This window comes from Vombatus ursinus, unplaced genomic scaffold (assembly GCF_900497805.2).
Source record: "Vombatus ursinus unplaced genomic scaffold, bare-nosed wombat genome assembly UNPS02014959.1, whole genome shotgun sequence".
In the NCBI taxonomy this organism is placed as follows: domain Eukaryota; kingdom Metazoa; phylum Chordata; class Mammalia; order Diprotodontia; family Vombatidae; genus Vombatus; species Vombatus ursinus.
The window spans coordinates 9,902,992-9,923,124 of NW_020954737.1; the positions used below are offsets into that span (position 1 = coordinate 9,902,992).

Consider the following 20,133-nt stretch of genomic DNA (forward strand, 5'->3'; position numbering starts at 1 on the left):
GAATTTTTACAACCAGTATCTCTGATAAGGGCCTCATTTCTAAAATACATAGAGAATTAAGTCAAATTTATAAGAATATAAGTCATTCCCCAATTGATAAGTGGTCAGAGGATATGAACAGGCAGTTCTCAGATGAAGAAATTAAAACCATCTATAGTCATATGAAAAAATGCTCTAAATCACTACTGATTAGAGAAATGCAAATCAAAACAATTCTCAGGTATCACATCACACCTATCAGACTGGCCAACATGACAAAACAGGAAAATGATAAATGTTGGAGAAGATGTGGGAAAATTGGAACACTAATGCATTGTTGGTGGAGTTGTAAAATGATCCAACCCTTCTGGAAAGCAATTTGGAACTATGCCCAAAGGGCTATAAAATTGTGCATACCCTTTGACCCAGCAATAGCACTTTTAGGGCTGAATCACAAAGAGATCACAAAAATGGGAAAAGGACACACATGTACAAAAATATTCATAACAGCTCTTTTTGTGGTGGCAAAGAATTGGAAATTGAGAAGATGCCAATCAATTGGGGAATGGCTGAGCAAGTTGTGGTATATCAATGTAATAGAATACTGTTGTGCTGTAAGAAATGATGAACAGGTTGACTTCAGAAAAACTTGGAAAGACTTGTATGGTCTGATGCTAAGTGAAGTGGGCAGAACCAAGAGAATGTTGTACACAATAACAGCCATGTTGTGCGATGACTAATATTGATAAACTTAACCCTTCCCAGCAAAACAAGGATCTAAGACATCTCCAAAGACCTCGGTGATGGAAAATGCTATCCACATTCAAAGAAAGAACTACGGAATTTGAATACAGATCAAAGCATACTATTTGCTATTTTTTTATCCTCTTCTGTTGAATTTTGTTTCCTCTTTCTGGTGGTTCCTCCTATTGGTTCTAATTTTTACTTACATCACTAATGTGAAAATGTTTAATAGAAATGTATATGTATAGCTTATATCAGATTGTGCACTATCTTGGGGAGAGTGGTGGGGAGGAAGGGGGAGAAAAATTTTAAACTCAAAAGCATATGGAAGTGATTGTTAATAAATCAAATTAAATTAATAAAAAAAGAAAACAAATAAAAACAAAAGATATCAATAAATATTTGTTTAAAAATATATTAGAAGTGACTTTCCTCAAGACACTTTTGCAAGCTTTCTATAGCTTTATTAAGCAGCTGTATCCAAAACCAAGCAATTAGTGAATTGTTTTTGGTACGTACCATTATTCGATGTTTGAAATTTGTCCAAAAAAGGAAGTGGTGACTTAATTCACTTAAACATGAGTCAAATCTTGGACAAAAGAGATGATTATATACAAACTCATTCAATTCTGGCAGAATTCACAAAGGGAAAAAAACTGGAAAATTTATTTAGCATTTGGTTTGATTTATCATTATCTCCTACTCAGAATTTTATTCAGACTCTTATGGTTTGGGGTTTTTTTAAGCACTTAAAAGAAGGAATAGGTAGTAAGTAGATAAAATAGTAAAATACTGCTGTGAATTTTGATTCACTTCATATCTCTAAGATATTTAAGATTAATGAAAGCTGCCTCAATATGAAACTATGATGTTTAGATGCATGACAATGTTTTCTTCAATAGCTAAGATTTACAGATTTAGAAATACATACACTAACTGCTACCAAAGCTAAGGCATTAATAATTCGTAGGGTATTCTCAACACTAAAGTCCTGATTTCTATCACCTGAGTACAAACTCAGGAAGATTCTCCCAAGTTGGAGAGGCCAAGGATCTGTAGAAAGTTTGTCAACCAAAGTCCATAGTAACTGCATTTAGAGAGGTTCATCATCACAAGATTGACCATCAGATTAATATTTGTTTGCTTTTGCAAGGAAGGGAGAGAAGGGGTCTAAGTAAGGCATAAAGGGGTTAAGATCTACATGGGTAAAGAGTACCAACACCAATCAAAGCGATTTAATTACAAAAAGCTCCTTAAAGAAATAAAGAATAGACTATGATCAGACAACAGAATTTCAGAGTTCATGAACATGGATAAAATGTTGGGCCTGGAGTCAGGAAGCCAGGAGTTCAAATTTAGCCTCAGAAACTTACTAGCTGTGTATCATGTGTGAGTCACTTAACCTTTGTTTGCCTCAGCTTCCTCATCTGTAAAATGAGGTGATTGCAGCATCTACCTTCCAGAGTTGTTGTGAAGATCAAATAAGATAAATAATATTTGTAAAGTACTTATTAGCACAATGTCTGGCACATAGTAGGCATGATATAAATGTTAGCTATTATGGTGATGATAATGATGAACATGGAAATTGTATATTTGTGGGTAATGGCAAGACAAGGGTGTTATTGTGTGTGAGTGAGGTGGAGCAGAGGAAGTCACGTGAAATGAGTAAGATGAGGTTAGAATGTTTAAAGGAGTCTCAATTTCTATGTTGAAGCTTCCTAGGGCAGGAGTTGAGGAAAGAATGTGAGCCAGACACTGAACTCATTAGGCAATGTCATAGAGGTAGTATATTAGGTAGTATGTATAGATTGAGTGGATCTTATAGGAGGAGAGGCAAATGAGTAATGGTGGTAGAGGGAAATGGCAAGGGGCAGCAAATATTCCAACTCTTTCACTCCAACCAGTGAGTCAGGGGGAATAAGTGAAAGTATAGCCAGTGCTGGAAAGGGAAGTCAAGGAGGTTGGGTCATCAGGAGGAAGTCAGGTCTTAGTGAAAGCCAAAAGACAGAAATAAGTTAGAAAGGAAAAGATTCAAGATTAAAGTATGTTTGTTGCCTATGAAGCAGGCATTCCAGAGGGCACAGTGGAAGGGGTGCCTCTCCTGCCTTTTGGATACCTTTTAACTGGATGTCTCTTAGACTTCTTAAACTCAACATGTCTAAAACTGAACTCACTATCTTTCCCCAAAAGCCCTCCCCTCTTCTAACTGTCTTATTACTTTGTCATGAGGTATCACCATCCTCCCAGTCACCCAGGCTTACAACCTAGGTGCCAACTTCAACTCTACTCATTCTCTCTACCCACTAAAAGAAACAGCCTGAAAAGCTCAAAAATTGCTGAAAGGGAAGCTGAGTTGCCCTGTCAGAGTTAAGATATCTCTCCCCATTGGATTGTGAGCTCCTTAAGAATAGGGACTGGATTGTTTGGTTTTTTTTTTTTTTTCCCTTTTTTGTATCCCCAGAGCTTAGTACAGTCCCTGGAACAGAGTCTGACGCTTAATAAATGTTTACTGAATGATCTTTTGAGAGTGAGGAGTTCGAATATCTCAACTACCCTCCAATTCCCCAGGAGTTTTCCCTAATCTCACCAGCATGAATCAGCACCATTCCCCAGAATCAGGTTCCTCAGTCCCATCATCCAATTCCTGCCCCTAATAGACCTAGATAAGAACTCTATAAAAAGCCCACCACATTTTAACAGTCCAGAGGAAAAGAGTGCCCTGTTCTCTCTAGAGCCTCATCAGGGAACCCAATTTTATCCATGGCCCCAGGAGACCTGTTTCCACCATTCTCCCTGACTCAACTGGCTTGATTTTCTCTCTTTTTATGGGCTCTATGTTTCTGTGCACTGGACTATTGGTATTCCAAATCTCCCAAAATCTGTATTTAGACATAGGCTCAAGACACCATATCTCCTAATTCAATCTGCATTTTCACTAGCTGTTTCCCATAACTGGAATGCTCTCCCTTCTCCTCTCTGCCTCCTGGCCACATTGGCTTCCTTTAAAGCTCAGCTAAAATCCCACCTTCTGCAAGAAGTGTTCTCTATTCCTCAATGTTATTTATTGTCTTGCCTCTGAGATTACTTCCCCTTTATCCTACATATATTTTATTAGTACGTAGTCATTTGAATGTTGTCTCCCCCATTAGAATGTGAGCTCCTTGGAGGCTGGAACTACTTCTCCTTTTCTTTGCTTACCATGTAAACTCAGCACTTAGCACACAGGACCTGCCACATTATATATGTTTAATAAATGTCTAGACTATTACAACAGTGTTATAGTTAGTCTCCCTACCTCAAATCTCCATAAAAATGCTTGTTCTCTTCCCTCTTTTTATAGAATATTAGACTCATATATCAGCTAATCTATCTCAAGCTTTTATATTCCCTCCTTCCAATGAATTCTTTCATTGGATCTCCTATGAAGTAAAAGTTAAATTCACTCACTCCCTTAGCAATAATTACATATGGATTCTGATACGACTACTTTCAGCTATAGAATGCCTTCTGAAAAAGCTTTTACTATGAGAATCTCAGCATTTCTACTGGTAGCTTTCTTTAAAAGGCCAATGTCTTCTAGAAGAAAATGATTAAACAGAATTTAACTATTTTCAAAGATATGAAATGGTGTACTACATAGCTTTTTGCTTCAATCTATATTTTTAGCTTTAGACACATATACAAATATTCCTTCATACATACAATAAGGAACAGTAGAGACAGACCCAGGCTGAGAACCAGGAGACTTGGGTATTAACTTATAAATCTGCCATAGTTCTTAACCTATCTGAAAATTTATGTACTATGTGGATAGAGTATGGCTAAAGAGATTGGAGAGGGAACCTAAGAAAAGGTACTGCACAGTTTTGTTTTGTTTTTTAATAAAAGCTGGGGGAGTACAAGGCAGTTGCAAACTGAATTAAATGCTGACACTTCTGGGTCACTTGACCAACAAATCAGAGAACTACACATTATCTCTAATCCTCACAAGCTTTAAAACTCTTTAAAACAAAAATTATGTGACAGAGATAAATTAATTTCAGCTTTCTCCATGTCTCTAGGATAAAGGTGTCAAACTTCCAGTGGCAGGCCACTGATATAACTGAAAAATGTTTAACAAAAAAAATAAAAATGCAACATAAATTATGTTAACTAGTGGTTTTCTAAGTAAAATATGGCCTACAGTATCTGCGTTTGACACCTCTGGTCTAGGACACTGAACCCAAAGGAAGGGTAAAAAAAAAAAAAGGCACGAACTTGAACACCTACCTTGAATTCACACACCATCCCCTCCCTCTACCACCCACCAAGCTACTCGAAGCAAGGCTTCACTAGCCAATCCAAGAAGCCAAAAAAGGTTTTGCAACAAAATCACACCCTATATCCCATTCCTCCCCCCCTCTTCTGGTGCAGTGGATACCCTAGCTCCAGGCTATGGAAGTTTGTTGGGACAACAGTGGCTGGCATGAGCAATGCTGCAAAAGATTTCTAAAGAGTAGAGGAACAGAGGGAAAGAAGCAGGACCCATGTCTGGGTTTGAAGTAAAGCCCTAACTACTTTCCCATTCCAGCCCCCCCTGCCCCAGCCTTGGAATTAGGAGACCCAAATTCCAAACTGCAGAAATCAACCCTGGCTGCAAGGGCAGTGCTCTGACCTTCCTGGTAGGGAAGTGAGGAACAGATGAGGAGAGGACACAATGATTGAGGGGATAAGTGACACTACTAAGCCTGAAGGAAAGCACTCAGCAAGCATCCAGTTAGAGCCAATTCTGTGTACCCAAAAAATCACTTAGGGCAGACACGTAGACTGATAAACTGAACTGCCCAATAAAGGAAGAGGCTGAGGTGCTCTGAGATCCAGCCACCAGGGAATTGACCACCAAAGGGGAGGGAGTCAATAAGAAATAAGAAAAAGGGAAAACAAGGGGGCAAAGACTGAAATTAACAAAAAACTATGGAGGAAGAAAACTCAAAAATCTTAAACATAAGCAGATAACCCAACACCCCAGACAACAGAAATGCAGGAGAGGGTGAATGAATGCAGCAGCCAAGGACAGCAAAAACAACAGGGTGAGAGCAGAGAAACCAGTAAGAGACTTCTTTCTCTATGTACAGAAGGAGATGGGGTGAAGGCAGAAGTCAGATGAACAAAACCTAGCAATAGTGATCTACAGGTGGATTAACTTTTTTTTTTTGGTGGGAAACCAATAACAGAAGGAAATTCAGTAAAAGAATTCAGGCAGCTATGAATAAATACTTTAAAACAAAAGGAAAAAATGGTCCAACACTTGATTAGACAAAACACCCTGTGAAATCTGAGAACATGGAACCACAATATACTGTTTTTGAGTGGTTTAAAAGAGAAATGAAAATTATAAGTGCAGAAAATGGCCTGAAAAATAAAAATAATTTACAGATTATAAAAATTTGAATCTGTCTTGGCAAGTCTCACCAAAGAAACAAAAGAGAGAGCTGATTGGGAATGCAAATATACTGAAGTAAAAGACAAACTAGTGCATCCTTCTATTGGTTCTAATTCTTCCTTACAACATGAGTAATGTGAAAATGTTTAATAGGAATGTATATACATAGCCTATATCAGATTGTGTGCTGTCTTGTGGAGGGAGGTAGGGAAGGAGGGAGAGAAAAATTTAAAACTCAAAAGCTTATGGAAGTGATTGATAAATCAAAATAAATTAATAAAGACAAACTAGAAGATGAGAAGGCAATAATATTAAAAGGAAATATGCTCTCTATCCAAGCAAAACATTGATCGTGAAGTTTGTGTAGAGACAACCTAAGTATTATAATCTTCCAGAGGAGCACAAGTCAAAAAACCTCAACACCACAATGTAAGAAATAATACAAGAAAACTGTCCAGAACTTCTAAACACAGAAAATGACATTATCAAATGACAGAATCCACAGATTACCTTCGGAAAAAAAAGGGGGGTGTGTGTGAGAAAATTCCAAGACACATTAAATTTAATCATCCCACCGAGAACAAGATCATCAAATACAAAGGAAAGAATGATCAAATAATGCAACACTATCCTGCATGTACTAGAAAATGCAGGAAGGAATGGAATGTGTTGCAAAGACCAATAGAGCTCAGGATGCAACCTATACCCTGCAATTCTAAGCTTAAACATATATGAAAAAACATAAATGTTCAATAATAAAGAGGCATTTGAAACATTCTTAGTAAGAAAACCAGACCTGAAGAGATCATTTGCTTCTTGAACACCCTCAGACAATAGAAACGCAGGAGGGTGAATGAATTCAACAGCCAAGGACCCAAACAGCAACAGAGTGAGAGTAGACAGACCAGTAAGGACTGCTTTCTGAATGTACCGAAGGAGATGGGGTAAAGGCTGAAGTCAGGTGGAGATTAACAGTGGAGAGGCAGGCCTAGGGTATTATGGACAAAACCTGATGACACCCTGCCTACAGGTGAATCAATGGTTTTTTTTTTTTTGGTGGGATACATTACAAAATGGAAGGGTGCCTGAAAGAGAGGAGGGGTGCCTGAAAAGACCACTCATCCTGCCTTGGGAGGGGAAAGACACTGAAATTTCTGGGAGCAAGTGGCACCTGGGGGAATGACAAGGCAAGGACCCAAGGTAGAGATTTTGCTACAAATAGGCGAAAAAAGGCAACCAGAGGGAGGGTACAGATGAATGGTGGGCTACATAATTAGGGGAAGGGGATGCAGGGAACTATCATGGAGCAGTGTCCACCTGCAGGAATTGGCATTTCCTGGGAATGAGGCACAATGGAAAATGTAAAACTGCCAGGGTAAGCTCCACAAGATAGTGACAGAAACTGCTTTGAGGAGGGAGCCTAGAATGGAAACCTCACAAGTTCTGACTCCATAGGAAATACAGAGAAAAAAGAAGTACTAATTAATTATAGGGATCATAAACCAGAGAAAGAAGGTTTAGAGTAGGCATAGAGGATATATAATAAAGAAAATGCAAGAAATCATCTCTAGAAAGGGGTACAAAAATGAAAATTTAAAAACAGTACTAACTAAAGGGGAGGAGAGAGAGAAAATCTACTTAATGAAGAGAAAAACTAAATAACCATATAAAAACAGTAAAGAAAAGGAATTAATAAGCAAAATCCCAAAGCAAAAGAGGTGACAAACAGGAAGGGGGTATGGGAACAAGGGGCAGAAGGCCTGCTGTAAGAATAGGGATACCATAAAAAAAGATTAAGCTAAAGTAACTGAAGGAACAATGTATTGTGTTTACAGCAGAGGAGAGGGAAAAATACATCAGAGAAATGCTGATAAAAATTCTTAGAGTGAATGTTAGAAAAGGTAAATTAATGAATATTCTTTGATTAGTTATACACAAGCCTAAGTCACTGGGAGATAAAAGCCTCAGGCTACAGAAGAAAAAAAAAGTTGCAAGGGCTTTGACACCTAAAGAGCACTTTTTAAAAATTAAGAGATAAACCAATATAAATTGAGCATTAGAAAAAAAAGTACCAAACGGCACGGTGGTGGTGGTGGTGTTTTTTTATCAACAAGATTTTTCTTCTGTAAATAGCATTATATTTCTTCCAATTACATGTAAAGAGTTTTCAACATTCATTTTTTGTAAGATTTTGAGTTTTAAATTTTTTCTCCCATCCCCCCTCCCCAAGACAGCAAGCAATCTGATATAGGTTATACGTGTTCAATCATGGAAACATATTTCCACATTAATCATGTTGTGAAAAAAGAAACAGAACAAAAGGGAAAAGCCACCAAAAAAAGTGAAAATAGTATGCTTTGATCTGTATTCAGACTCTATAGTTCTTTATGTGGGTAGCATTTTCCATCATGAGTCTTTTGAAATTGTCTTAGATCATTATTGTACTGCTGAGAAGAGCTAAATCAATCATAGTTGATTAACATACAATGTTGCTGTTACTGTGTACAATGTTCTCCTGGTTCTGCTCAGTTCACTCAGCATCAGTTCATGTAAGTCTTTCCAGGTTTTTTTTTTTGAAATCCACCTGCTCATCATTTCTTATAGCACAATAGTATTCCATTACATTCATACACCACAACGTATTCAACCATTTCCCAAATGATAGGCATTCTCTCAATTTCTTTGCCACCACAAAAAGAGCTGATGTATTTTTGTACATGTAGGTTCTTTTCCCTTTTTTATGATCTCTGGGATACTGGATCAAAGGGGATGCGGTTTGATTGCCCTTTGGGCAAAATTCCCACATTCTCTCCAGAAGGATTAGACGGTTAGAGGTTCACAACTCTTCCGGTATGGTATTTTAAATTCTCTTATCTGTATCAATTTGAGGCAGTTACTTTTAAAATACAATGTTCTTTATCTATTCTTGGATGTTGCAAATAGTTCTTTAAAAAGAAAGAATACTAATAAACTTTGCAAAACAACTGTCTTAAGGGCAAGGTGACTGTTTAGACTGAGTGGCCATTATCAACTTTCCACCTTTAACCTGGTATAAGGCCTAAATGCAACCCAAAAGAAAATGGTTTGGGATCTAAGGACAGAACAGGAGAAGAGAGGACATCTACTAATCAAAGCACTGTGCTAAGTGCTTACGGCCACGTGAAAAAGCAAGTTCACATTCTAACTGTAGACAACACACATAGGAGATTTTAACTCTAAATCAATGGAAAAGCCCAGTGGTCCTTCTTTAAGGTCATGTCTATTAATTTCATCATATCCATTTCTGATGTTCAACTATTTGACAAAGTAAAAAGACTTTTAGACCACTCTCAACCTCTTCTACACCTGCTGCCTCCTTCCTATAATTCCAATACTCCTCCTCATCCAGCGTCCTACAGAATAAAACATAAGAACTTTGCTTTTCAAAAATGCACCATCCAACCTGCCACACACAAACACACACATACATACACACACACACACACACACACACACCTCTTACAAGCATTCTGCATTCCCTGGAGCTCAGTAAAACAGTCATTGCTTAGAATGTATGAGTATACTTCCTGGATGGGCTGTATACTCTCTACATGGGCTAGTAAAGAGTACTCAAAACCACTTATCAGGCATACTTTGTACTTCAGTGCACAAAAGGTGTCCTTGCACTCTATTCCCAAAGCATTCTAGTTAATGGCAATTTTACTATTGTTGACATTATGAAGAAATAGCTACTGGATCCCCATACTATAGCCACGTCTTCTTTAAGTAGTTAACAACTGATCCCATCAAGTACAGGTAACTTCCAGCTTATTAATGGGTATATTCTGTAAATTTTTTACTTTCTTTTTAATCATATTATTGAAATATTTTGGTTTAACATTGTTTTCATTTCCATAAGCATCTCTTTTATCCTCCCTACCCAATGAACTCTCTTTTGTAACAAATTATAAGAGGAGAAAGCAGTACAGCAAAACCAACCAAATATATCAACTAACAGTATATGCACAACCATACCTCACAACTCTTTAAAGAAGGGTGGGAGGTACATTTTCTTAACAAGTATCTCAAACTGTAAATTCTTTTCTAAGTAATCTGTTTAGAATTTAAAATACATTTTCTCACACAAATAGTATTTTAAATGGTAGCTAGATTCACAAGCCAGACCACAAAAACCCATTCAACTTACACCTAACCGACATTTACAACACTGTTTCTATAGGAAAATGCATTCCATGTTCCAACTTGGCTTCAGGAATACTCAGTACCAGACATCAGCAGTAACCTCTCCATTTCAAGTGTGCTTTGGCGGCTAAGACAGTACAGATATTATGAAAATGGCAGTAAATATAAGATAAGGTCAATCATTTTCCAGGCATTATGAATTAGAGAACAGACTTCTGTTCCCAAATTGTTGCATTTGTTCATAAGTTTGAAATTCCCTATAGAAAAAATACTGGTAGAAAAATCAGATGGCATGAGCAGTCGTGTAACTTTTTAAAGAAGTGTTACAACTAAAATATTGTGCATGTTTTTAAATCCACTTTATCCCTCCTAAAAGTTATACGCTTAATTTAAAAAAAAAATTTAAGCAGTAGTTTTCATACTCCCTAACTACAACATAACGCTTTTTCTTGTGTATGTAAACAGATTTTATAAACACCCAGCACACTAAGCATCAAAGTCTTATATTCCAAATGCTAATACAATGTTTCAGTTGTAACTCTGTTCATAAAAATAGGACTAAGAATTTTATCATAACACAAAAAAACAAAACAAAACAAAACATAAATGTGTTTCTTGAATATTCAATACAAATCAATGCTTTTTAAGAATTCTCAAAAAAGTCTGCTGATGGCAATTCCCAATTCAGTGTCAATTTCCATAAGCTTCAAAGAACTGATAGATAGGGGCAGATAGGGGGTGCAGTGGATAGAGCACCAGCCCTGGAGTCAGGGGGACCTGAGTTCAAATGTGGCCTCAGACACGTAACACTCACTAGCTGTGTGACTCTGGGCAAGTCACTTAACCCCAACTGCCCTCACCAAAAAAAAAAACAAACAAACAAAAAAACAAAAACCTGATAGATAAATAAATAGGTCTAAAAGGCAACGAAGTTCAAGTTCAGTGTGACGGAAGGAGCCCTAGAATAGGAGACCTGTTCAGTCCTTCACTAGTAGTGTGACCTTGGCCTGGTTATAGGCTACCTCTCAAGATCAATTTCTCCATCTGTAAAATGAACAAAATGATCTCTTATGTCCTGTCCAACTACAAAGTTCTGTGAACATAGGTGCAATACAGCACCTACATGAGGTATAAAAAAGAAATGTAAGTAGAATTTTTAAAAATTTCCGAAAATTCAAGCTTCATAGTAGAACTTCTATTTGAAGGCTATTTCCATGATTAACTTTTTTTTAGTTGGTCACATCATCTATAGGGTTTTAAATTCAGGTCCTAAAAATCTGCAACCACCACTTATCTATAAGGACAATTTTTTTTAATGTCCAGACCCAGAAAGAGAAACCAAGATTTTGACAACAAATCAAAAACAATACAAAATTAATTCCCCCTTTCCCCTGCCCTGGGTGAAAAAAAAGTGGGAAAAATTAATTTGGGCCTCAACACTAATTTAAGTAAAACACATTTTCAGAATTAAAAGCAACTTTTTGATACAATTTCTGAATTCCTATAATCTTAGTTTGTTTTGTTCTCTTGTTTTTGTTGGGGGGGGGGGGGAGAAGATACCTGTAATTTCAATGATATAGGTAACTCCCTGAATGAGAAAACTCCTACCAATGCAGATTAGACACTTGCTCTGAAATTTATAGTCTTAATTGCCTGAATCACTAAGAGGTTAAGAGATTTTCCCAGGGTCAGGCAGGAAGTACAGCCCTTAATAAATGTTTGTTGACTGACTGATGTCAAAGACAGTACTTGAATTCAGATGGTCCCAAGTGTTCTTTATCCACTCTACTAAGGGGCCTTAGTTGAGAAAGGAAAAGAGAATAGGGATGGTTAGCACTTTGGCAGTAGGAGGACTGATGCTTGCAGATGTTTAGAAGTTAAAACTAAAATGAATTTTTCTTGCATGATACATATCATGATCACTCTTGGTGTATCTGAAATCCAGAGCCTTAATATAAGGGTCTAAGAAATATTGTCAGGCATAGAAGAAAGGAATATGTCACCTTGCTTTGGAGCAGAAGCAGTGAGAGAGGACTTTACAGTTATCTCAGAAGGGAAGATAGGTTCAAGTAACTAACTTGCAGTGAAATGAACCCTTCGGTAAAACACTAGGAAGAGAGGAGTCTCTAGCCGTCTATTTTTTAAAGGAGAGAAGAAACTAGAGTAAATCTTGTCAAATTACAGAGCTGGATGATAAGTTTATTTGGTTGGTTGCCGGGCTGGGAAGCAAAAAATCTGGGAGAAAAGAAACTATCACAGCTTTGGTAGAGGTTTCCCACCTTCTGAAGGGGGGAAGGAGTGGGTTTTATTTGGGGGGGGAGTACGTGTATGTGTGTCTGTTTTAAGCCGAGGGAGGAGCCGGGATCTATGCACGAGCTGCAATCGAAGGATACCCTCCTCCTCCTCCTCTCCTTGGTCTCCCTCTCTCCCTCTTCTGTTGAGAAGAAAACGTACAGAACTTCCCAGCCAGCATGGCAAGGAGAGAAAGTCTGGTAATCTTAAATGTTGGTGGTTAATTCCAGAGGACTGGAAGGATGCCACGCTACCCTCCTCCTGACAGTGAGGTGACGGAACTAAAAGTGCAGGACGAGACACACATTTTTGGACAAGACCAATGTGGGAACTTGTTTTGCTTGACTATACATATTCATTACAAGTTTTTTTTCTTTTATTTTTCAGCAGGGGAGGAAGAAAATATAAATATATTTAACAACTGAAAAAAATACAACTTAATTTTTAAAAATCCTAAATCTGATGGGAGAAAGTGACTATATAAAGATAAGAAAAGTAAAGATGCTCCAACCCGGGACTTTTTGCGAGGAGAGACCAAAAAGTCCCACATCTTGGGACATGAGAGTTAAGTCAATCAATAAACATTTATTGAGCGCCTACTATTTGCCAAGTGCTGTGCCAAGCTCTGGAGATGTATATACAAAGACAAGTAAAAGACAAGTCCCTGCCCTCCAGGAGTTCGCTAATGAGTTAGACATGTAAACAACTATGTGCAAACAAATATGTACAAACAATTGGATAAACTGGAGATCATCAACCGAGGGAAAGCACTAGAATACCACGGGGAGACCCCGGGATCTCCGTTTAGGTGGCTGCGGTGGAAGGCACGGGTTGTGAGCTCCCCTGGATGGCATCCCCGGCTAGGGGCCGAAGGTGGACAGGAGGCCCGGGGTACGGGGTGGGGGGAGGGGAGGGGAGAAGCCCATTTTTAAGTCGTCCCCCTACAAAGCGCCTCCTGGCCCCGCGCCCGCCCGGGGTCTCACTCACCGAGCAGTTTGTGCACCTCCTCCTCGCTCAAGTAGAGGCTCACGCTGGGCCCCACGGCCGGGGGCAGCGGGAGCGGGAACCGCTCGGCGGCAGCGCCTGCGGGGGCCCCGGCCCCCGGCTCGGGCAGCAGCAGCAGCAGCAGCAGCGGCGGCAGCAGGAGCAGCGGCGGCGGCGGCGGCGGCGACGGCGGGGGCAGCCCCGGGGCCCGCAGGCCGAGGCCCGGCCCGGGGAGCGGGAGGCGGCCCCGGCCCCGGCCCCGGCCTCGGCCTGGCTGCGGCGGCTCGGGCCACTCGGCCCCGCTCATGTCTGAGCCCGGGGGCGCCGAGGAGGAGGAGGAGGAGGAGGAAGGGGGCGCGGAGGAAGAAAGCAGCGCCGCCGCCGCCTCCTCCTCCTCCTCTTCGACTTCGACCCCCACCCCCGGCCCCGAGCCCCTCACAGCCCCGAGCCGGGGGCGGCCCCCCAGCTCATCTCCCCGGCCCGTGGCAGCCAACCGCTGCTTCAAACCGCCTGGGCGCGCCTCCGCCTCGGCCGCATCGTCCCCCGCCTGCCCGCGCGCCCGCCCGCCCAGCACTGAGGAGATCCGGCCGCTGGGGGCGGGCAAAAGGGAAGGCGCGCGCGCGAGCGCGCCGCCGCCGCCTAGCGGGAGCGAGCACGTGCCAGACGGCTCGCTCTCTTCTCCCTCCTCACACCTCGACCGCCCCCGCCTGGCCCGGGAGCGGACCTTGCCCTTGGACCACGAAGCGCTGGGGAGGGAGGGAGGGAGGGAAGGCGCCTCCTCCCTGAAAATCCATCCTAGTACTTGCCTCCGCACTTGAGCACAGCCCACGCCCGTCTCCAATTTCGCCTTCTCGTGAAGTAGATGCCTATCTCCCTCCCTCTCATATTTTTCTGTGACATGGTGGTGGCTGAGGACGCGTCTTTCACAAACTTTTGTACTTAACCCAAATTCCTCCCTCCTCCCCGCCAGCTTCAGCTTTTGTCCAGAACAGTCAGAAACAGCAGCTGTTCCCGAGGAGAAGCGCAGGCCTGATTAGTGTGCAGTTGTCGATCTAGAGACTTTGAACTATTTTAATCTTTTTTTGGGGGGGGGATAGCGACAGAGGTTAAAATCATAGAACCTCAGAGTTGGAAGGAACCTTGGAATAGATCTCGTAATCCAACCTTCCCTCTCCCCTTTTCTCCTAGACTTAAATTTTACAAATGAGTAAACTGAGGTCCGGAGGATATTAGATTTAGAGGTTAATCTAGTTTAAATTCCGTATTGTACAGATTGAAAGACTAAGGCCAAGAGAGGATAAGTGATGTGCCAGCAGTCATTCACCATAAGAAAGTGGCAAAGCCAAGAGAGGGGAGGCAGGTTCTCTGAATTCGAGCTCTTTTCCCTGCAATGCAAATAGTGGCAGAGCTAGGAATAGAGTTCAGGGTTAGCTGCAGCTGCAGTGCAGGAGCAAGTGGGCTAAAACCCAAATTCTGCTAGCTGTGAAGCCACGAGCAAGACACTTAGGCTCTCTGATCCTCAATTAACTCATCTCTAAAATGTGCAGGTTGGACTGGCTAATAGTGAAGGTCCCTCCCTGCTCTAACTCCTAGTGGCTTTTTTTTTTTGGTCCTATTTTTCCCTAAAGATGGGTGATGGGATACTGAAACCTACATGTCTAATAATTCTCTGTCTGGAAAGTTCAAGTAAGCTTTAGTATATTAAACTTTGAGAATGTAAAAATGAGGGAGGAGGATTTGATGAATGAGAATCAGAAAAGGGAAAATTGGCAAAGTGCCCCACCTACTCTTGCTGGTCCTGCCAGTGCCAGGGTTTTAATGATAAATGTTTCAGGTGGTAAAATTATCATTTGAACAAACAGAAAATCATTTTGTACTTTCAACTCAGTCTGAGGGATTGTTTGAGAAAAGTTTTCCTCTCGAAAAAAAAAATCTCCAGTGTTTTTGTAGAAATTAACATACTATTTGAAACAAATAGGTTTTGCTATTTTCTCTGCTATTGTCTCTTTGCAATGCTGGGTCTACATCTTGAGCTTTATTTAGAGGGTGAAGTTAACTAGAATAAGATTTGGGTTTAGAAAGGCCTGTGTTCAAATCCCACTTCTGACAGTTTCCTCATTTATAAAATGGAAATAATATTGGTGCTTGCCCCACAGGATTGTTGTAAGAATCAAATAGGATCAAATAGAGATCATAGGATCACAGATTTAGAGCTGCAAAGGACCTTCAAAGCTATTTAAGTCCAATCTCTTCATTTTATAGATGAGGAAATTGAGGAACACTGAGGTTAAGCAACTTGCCCAAGGTTGCACCGCTATTCAGTGTCAGAGCTGGGACTCTAATCCAAACTCTAGGACTCCAAATCCAGCAAACTTTGCAAATACAAGTTCCTTGTGTTAAAGCAAAGTTGTTGTTTAGCCATTTTCCACTAACTCCCATGACTAAATACAAATAAACTGAAAAAAAAAACTGAAAAAAGGCCAAGGTCCCTCACTGTATCCTGGGCCATCACCAGTGGTCCTAACCTATGTCTTGCCACTAGACTCCAATGACTGGAGGAGAGAATGGCGCTAATGATTTTACACAGCTCTGCTTTACTTAAATCCAGTTCACTTGCAAGTCAAGACATCACCCTCTTGGTGTCATTGGTCCTCTTCAAGAACTAAGGACGAACAGCAAGTAATAAACCAGGACTTTCCAATCCTTACGTGAGGGTTTCTTAATCTTGTAATAAAAGCCCAGTAGTGAAGTAAAACAAGTCCATCTTTTCTAATCATCTTCTCCCTTGCATAGGCTGCTATTGTTATGTTCCTTCCTAAGTCCTTCCCTCTTCTCTCAGTGTGTCTTTCCCTCCACCTTCCAGATTTAGGAATAGGTAATCTATTATATCTAATTTGATGGTACCCTCTGGCACCCCCCACTAGTCCTTATGAACCAAGTCCAATACATTTCTTTTTCCATTTCTCTCATCCTTCTCTTTGTTGTTTTTTGGATATGTGTGTGTATGTATATATGTGTGTGTATGTATATATGAAAAAAAGACTAAAGCAAACCAAAGCAATCAGGGTGGAGCCAAGATGGTGGGATAAAGGCAGGGACTTGCTTGAGCACTCCCAAATTCCCCTCCAAATAACTTTAAAATAATGCCTCAGAGCAAATTCTGGAGTAGTAAAAACAACAAAAGGATGGGGTGAAACATCTTTCTAGCCCAAGACAATTTAGAAGGTTGAGAGTAAAGGTGCATTCTCACAGGGGTGAGAATGGAGCATAGTCCAGCACCAGAGCTCCCAGGTCAAGGAGAAAATATTGCAAGTAGCCAGAAAGAAACAATTCAAATATCATGAAACCACAGCCAAGATAGCTCAAGATTTACATTAAAGGCTCAGAAGGCTTGGAATATGATATTCGGGATGGCAAAGGAGCTAGATAAACTAACCAGCAAAACTGAGTATAGTCCTTCAGGAGAAGAGGTGGATATTTAATTAAATAGAGGACTTTCAAGCATTCCTGTCTTGATGAAAAGACCAGAGCTGAATAGAAAATTTGACTTTCAAATACAAGACTCAGGAGAAGTATAAGAAGGTAAACAGGAAAGAGAAATCATAAGGAATTCAATAAGGTTAAACTCTTTACATAGGAAGGTGATGATTGTAACTCCTAAGAACTATTAGAGTAGTTAGAATGAGTATACATAGACAAAGGGACTGGGTATGAGTCGACTATGATGGGATAATATCTTTAAAAAATGAAATTAAGAGATAAGAAAGAGGGATAAATGGGGAGAAGATGGAAGGGAGAAGTAGAATGGGGTAAATTATCTCACATAAAAGAGGTGTGAAAGAACTTATACAGTGGAGGGGAAGATGGCGGAATGGAGGACAATGTTTAAACCATACTCTCGGAATTGACTCAAATAGGGAATAACATACACACTCAGATGGGTATACAAATCTATTTTACCCTATAGGAAAGTAGGGAGGGAAGGGGATAAGAAAAGGGAGGAGGAAAAAAAAAGAAAAAAGAAGAGAAAAGTGGGAGGGCTGATAGGGAGAGACAGAGACAGAGAGAAGAAAAAGAAGAAGAAGAAGAAATGGGGAAAATAGGATGAAAGGACGTACAGAGTAATCATAACTATGAAAAAAATTTACAACAAGTTTCTCTGCTAAAGGCCTCATTTCTCAAATATATAAAAAACTGAATCAAATAAGAATATGAGTCATTCCCCAATTGATAAATGACCAAAGGCTATAAACAGGCAGTTTTCAGACAAAGAAATCAAAGCTTCCTATAGCCATATGAAAAAAAAGCTCTAAATCACTACTTATTAGAGAAATGCAAATTAAAACAACTCTGATGCCGTATCTTATATCTATCAGACTGTCTAATATGACAGAAAAGGAAAATGACAATGATGGTGGGGATGTGGGAAAATTGGGACACTAAAGCACTGGTGGTGAAGTTGTGAACTGATCCAACCATTCTGGAGAGTATTTGAAACTATGCCCTCAGGTCTATCAAAATGTGCATATCCTCTGACCCAACAATACTGCTACTAAGTCTGCATCCCAAAGAAATTTAAAAAAAAAAAGGAAAAGGACCTATATGTACAAAAATGCTTATAGCAGCTCTTTTTGTGGTGGTAGAGAATTGGAAAATGAGGAATGAGGGTATGCCCATCAATTGGAGAATGACTGATTGAGTCAGGGTATATGGTTGTGATGAAGTGCTAATGTGTGATAAGAAATTATGAGCAGAATGCTTTCAGCAAAACCTGGAAAGATTTTCATGAACTGATGTTAGTGAAGTGATCAGAACCAGGAGAACAATGTACACAGCAACAGCAATATTGTTCAATGATCAACTATGAATGACTTAACTATTCTCAGCAATACAATGATCCAAAACAGTTCTGAAGGAGTTACGATGAAAAATGCTATCCATCTCCAAAGAAAGACGTGATGGAATCTGGCTGAAGATCGAATATTCCTTTTTTACTTTACTTTTCTTGGATTTGTTTGTTTTTATTTTTGGGGTCTGTGTTTTCTTTCACAAAATGATTAATATGGAAATTGCATGACTGCATATGTATAACCTATTTAAAATTGCTTACCTTCTCAATGAAGGCGGAGGGGATGGAGGCAAGGAGAGAATTTGGAATTCAAAACTTTTTAAAAATGTTAAAAATTGTTTTACATATAATTGGAAAAATAAAATATTATTTAAAGAAAACCAAAGATCTCAGAAAGCATATTCAACACTATACTTTTATAGTCCCCTCCCTCTCTTTTGAAAGAGAAAAGAAATGTGTTTCATTATCTGTTCTATTGCAGCAAGATTGGTCATTAACAATTGATCAGAGTTCGACTGCTTTTCAGTGTGGTTTCATTTTCATTAATGTAGTTATTTGTTCTCATTTGACCTACTTCATATGGCATTATTTCATCCAGGTATTCCCATATGTCTCTGAATTAATCATATTCATCATTTCCTCAATAATATTCCATTACATTTATATACCACAATTTCTTCAGTCATTAATCAATGGTTACTCACTTTGTTCACAGTCTTTTATTCCCACAAAAAGGATTTCTGTGCAAATTTTGGTACACATGGAACTTTTTCATTCTGTCCTTGGGAATAGATGCTTAGTAGTAGAGCCAATAGGTCATAGGATATGAACAGTTTAGTGAATTTTCTCAGTTAATTCCAAATTGTTTTCCAGAACCATCCCTTTCATTGTTACAGTGGTCAAATATGTTCAAAGGGTCCTTCCCACATCCTAGTATGACTCAGAACGAAAAGTCTGTGAAGCATGGTATAGCAGATAGATCATCAAACTTGGAGTTGGGAAGACCTGCATTTAAATCCCATTTCAGACACTCATTAGCTATGTGACCCTGGGCAAGTCATTTAACCTCTTTAGACATAAATTCTCATCTGCAACATGAGGAAATTGAACTTGAAGATCTGTAAGGTCCCTTTCAACTCCAAATCTATGAATCTATGAAGCACTAATTTAAAACAGTAACACAGCCTGGGATAATGACCACATTCACCACACCCTCACCCAGCCCTGTCTCATGGTTTTGTTTTCTGTGGTTGTATGTGGTTATTTTTTTCCTCTTCTTCCAGGAGGTAACTTTCCTGACTCAAGGAAAATTGCATCATCAGGTTGTATTTACTTTTCTTTTCTTAGAAAAGCAAAACTTCTGGCAAAACAATGCTATATGCCACAAAATTGAAAAAGATCCTGGGGGTGGAAAAATTGGACCGGACATTGTGGCATTAGGGACAACAGTTCCCAGAACGAGGTCCAAGATCTTGGCTGTGGTCAGGCAGGCGGTGAGAAAGCGGAGGTTGACATCCACTTAAAGATAAAATTATATGTTTCTCCATTTTCTTGGACTTTAACTCTAGCTTCTAGAGTTTGGAACCATATCCAGACTGTGCAAAGAATACTAACAATAGTTCACACATCAATTGTGCTTTACAGATAACAAATTGATTTCTTCACAAAACCCTATTTG

At 39.7% G+C, this 20,133-nt stretch overlaps 1 protein-coding gene across 3 annotated transcripts in view; it reads right to left on the reverse strand.

Annotated features, from left to right (window-relative positions):
• The window catches only part of RYK (receptor-like tyrosine kinase), a 108,222-nt gene extending 94,309 nt beyond the window's left edge, over positions 1–13,913 (reverse strand). For all 3 annotated transcript variants that reach the window (XM_027845300.1, XM_027845299.1, XM_027845301.1), the window contains exon 1: positions 13,610–13,913. In XM_027845300.1, the coding sequence (XP_027701101.1) occupies positions 13,610–13,913 (304 nt within the window). The remainder of the gene's footprint in view (positions 1–13,609) is intronic.
• Positions 13,914–20,133: the final 6,220 nt, after the last annotated feature.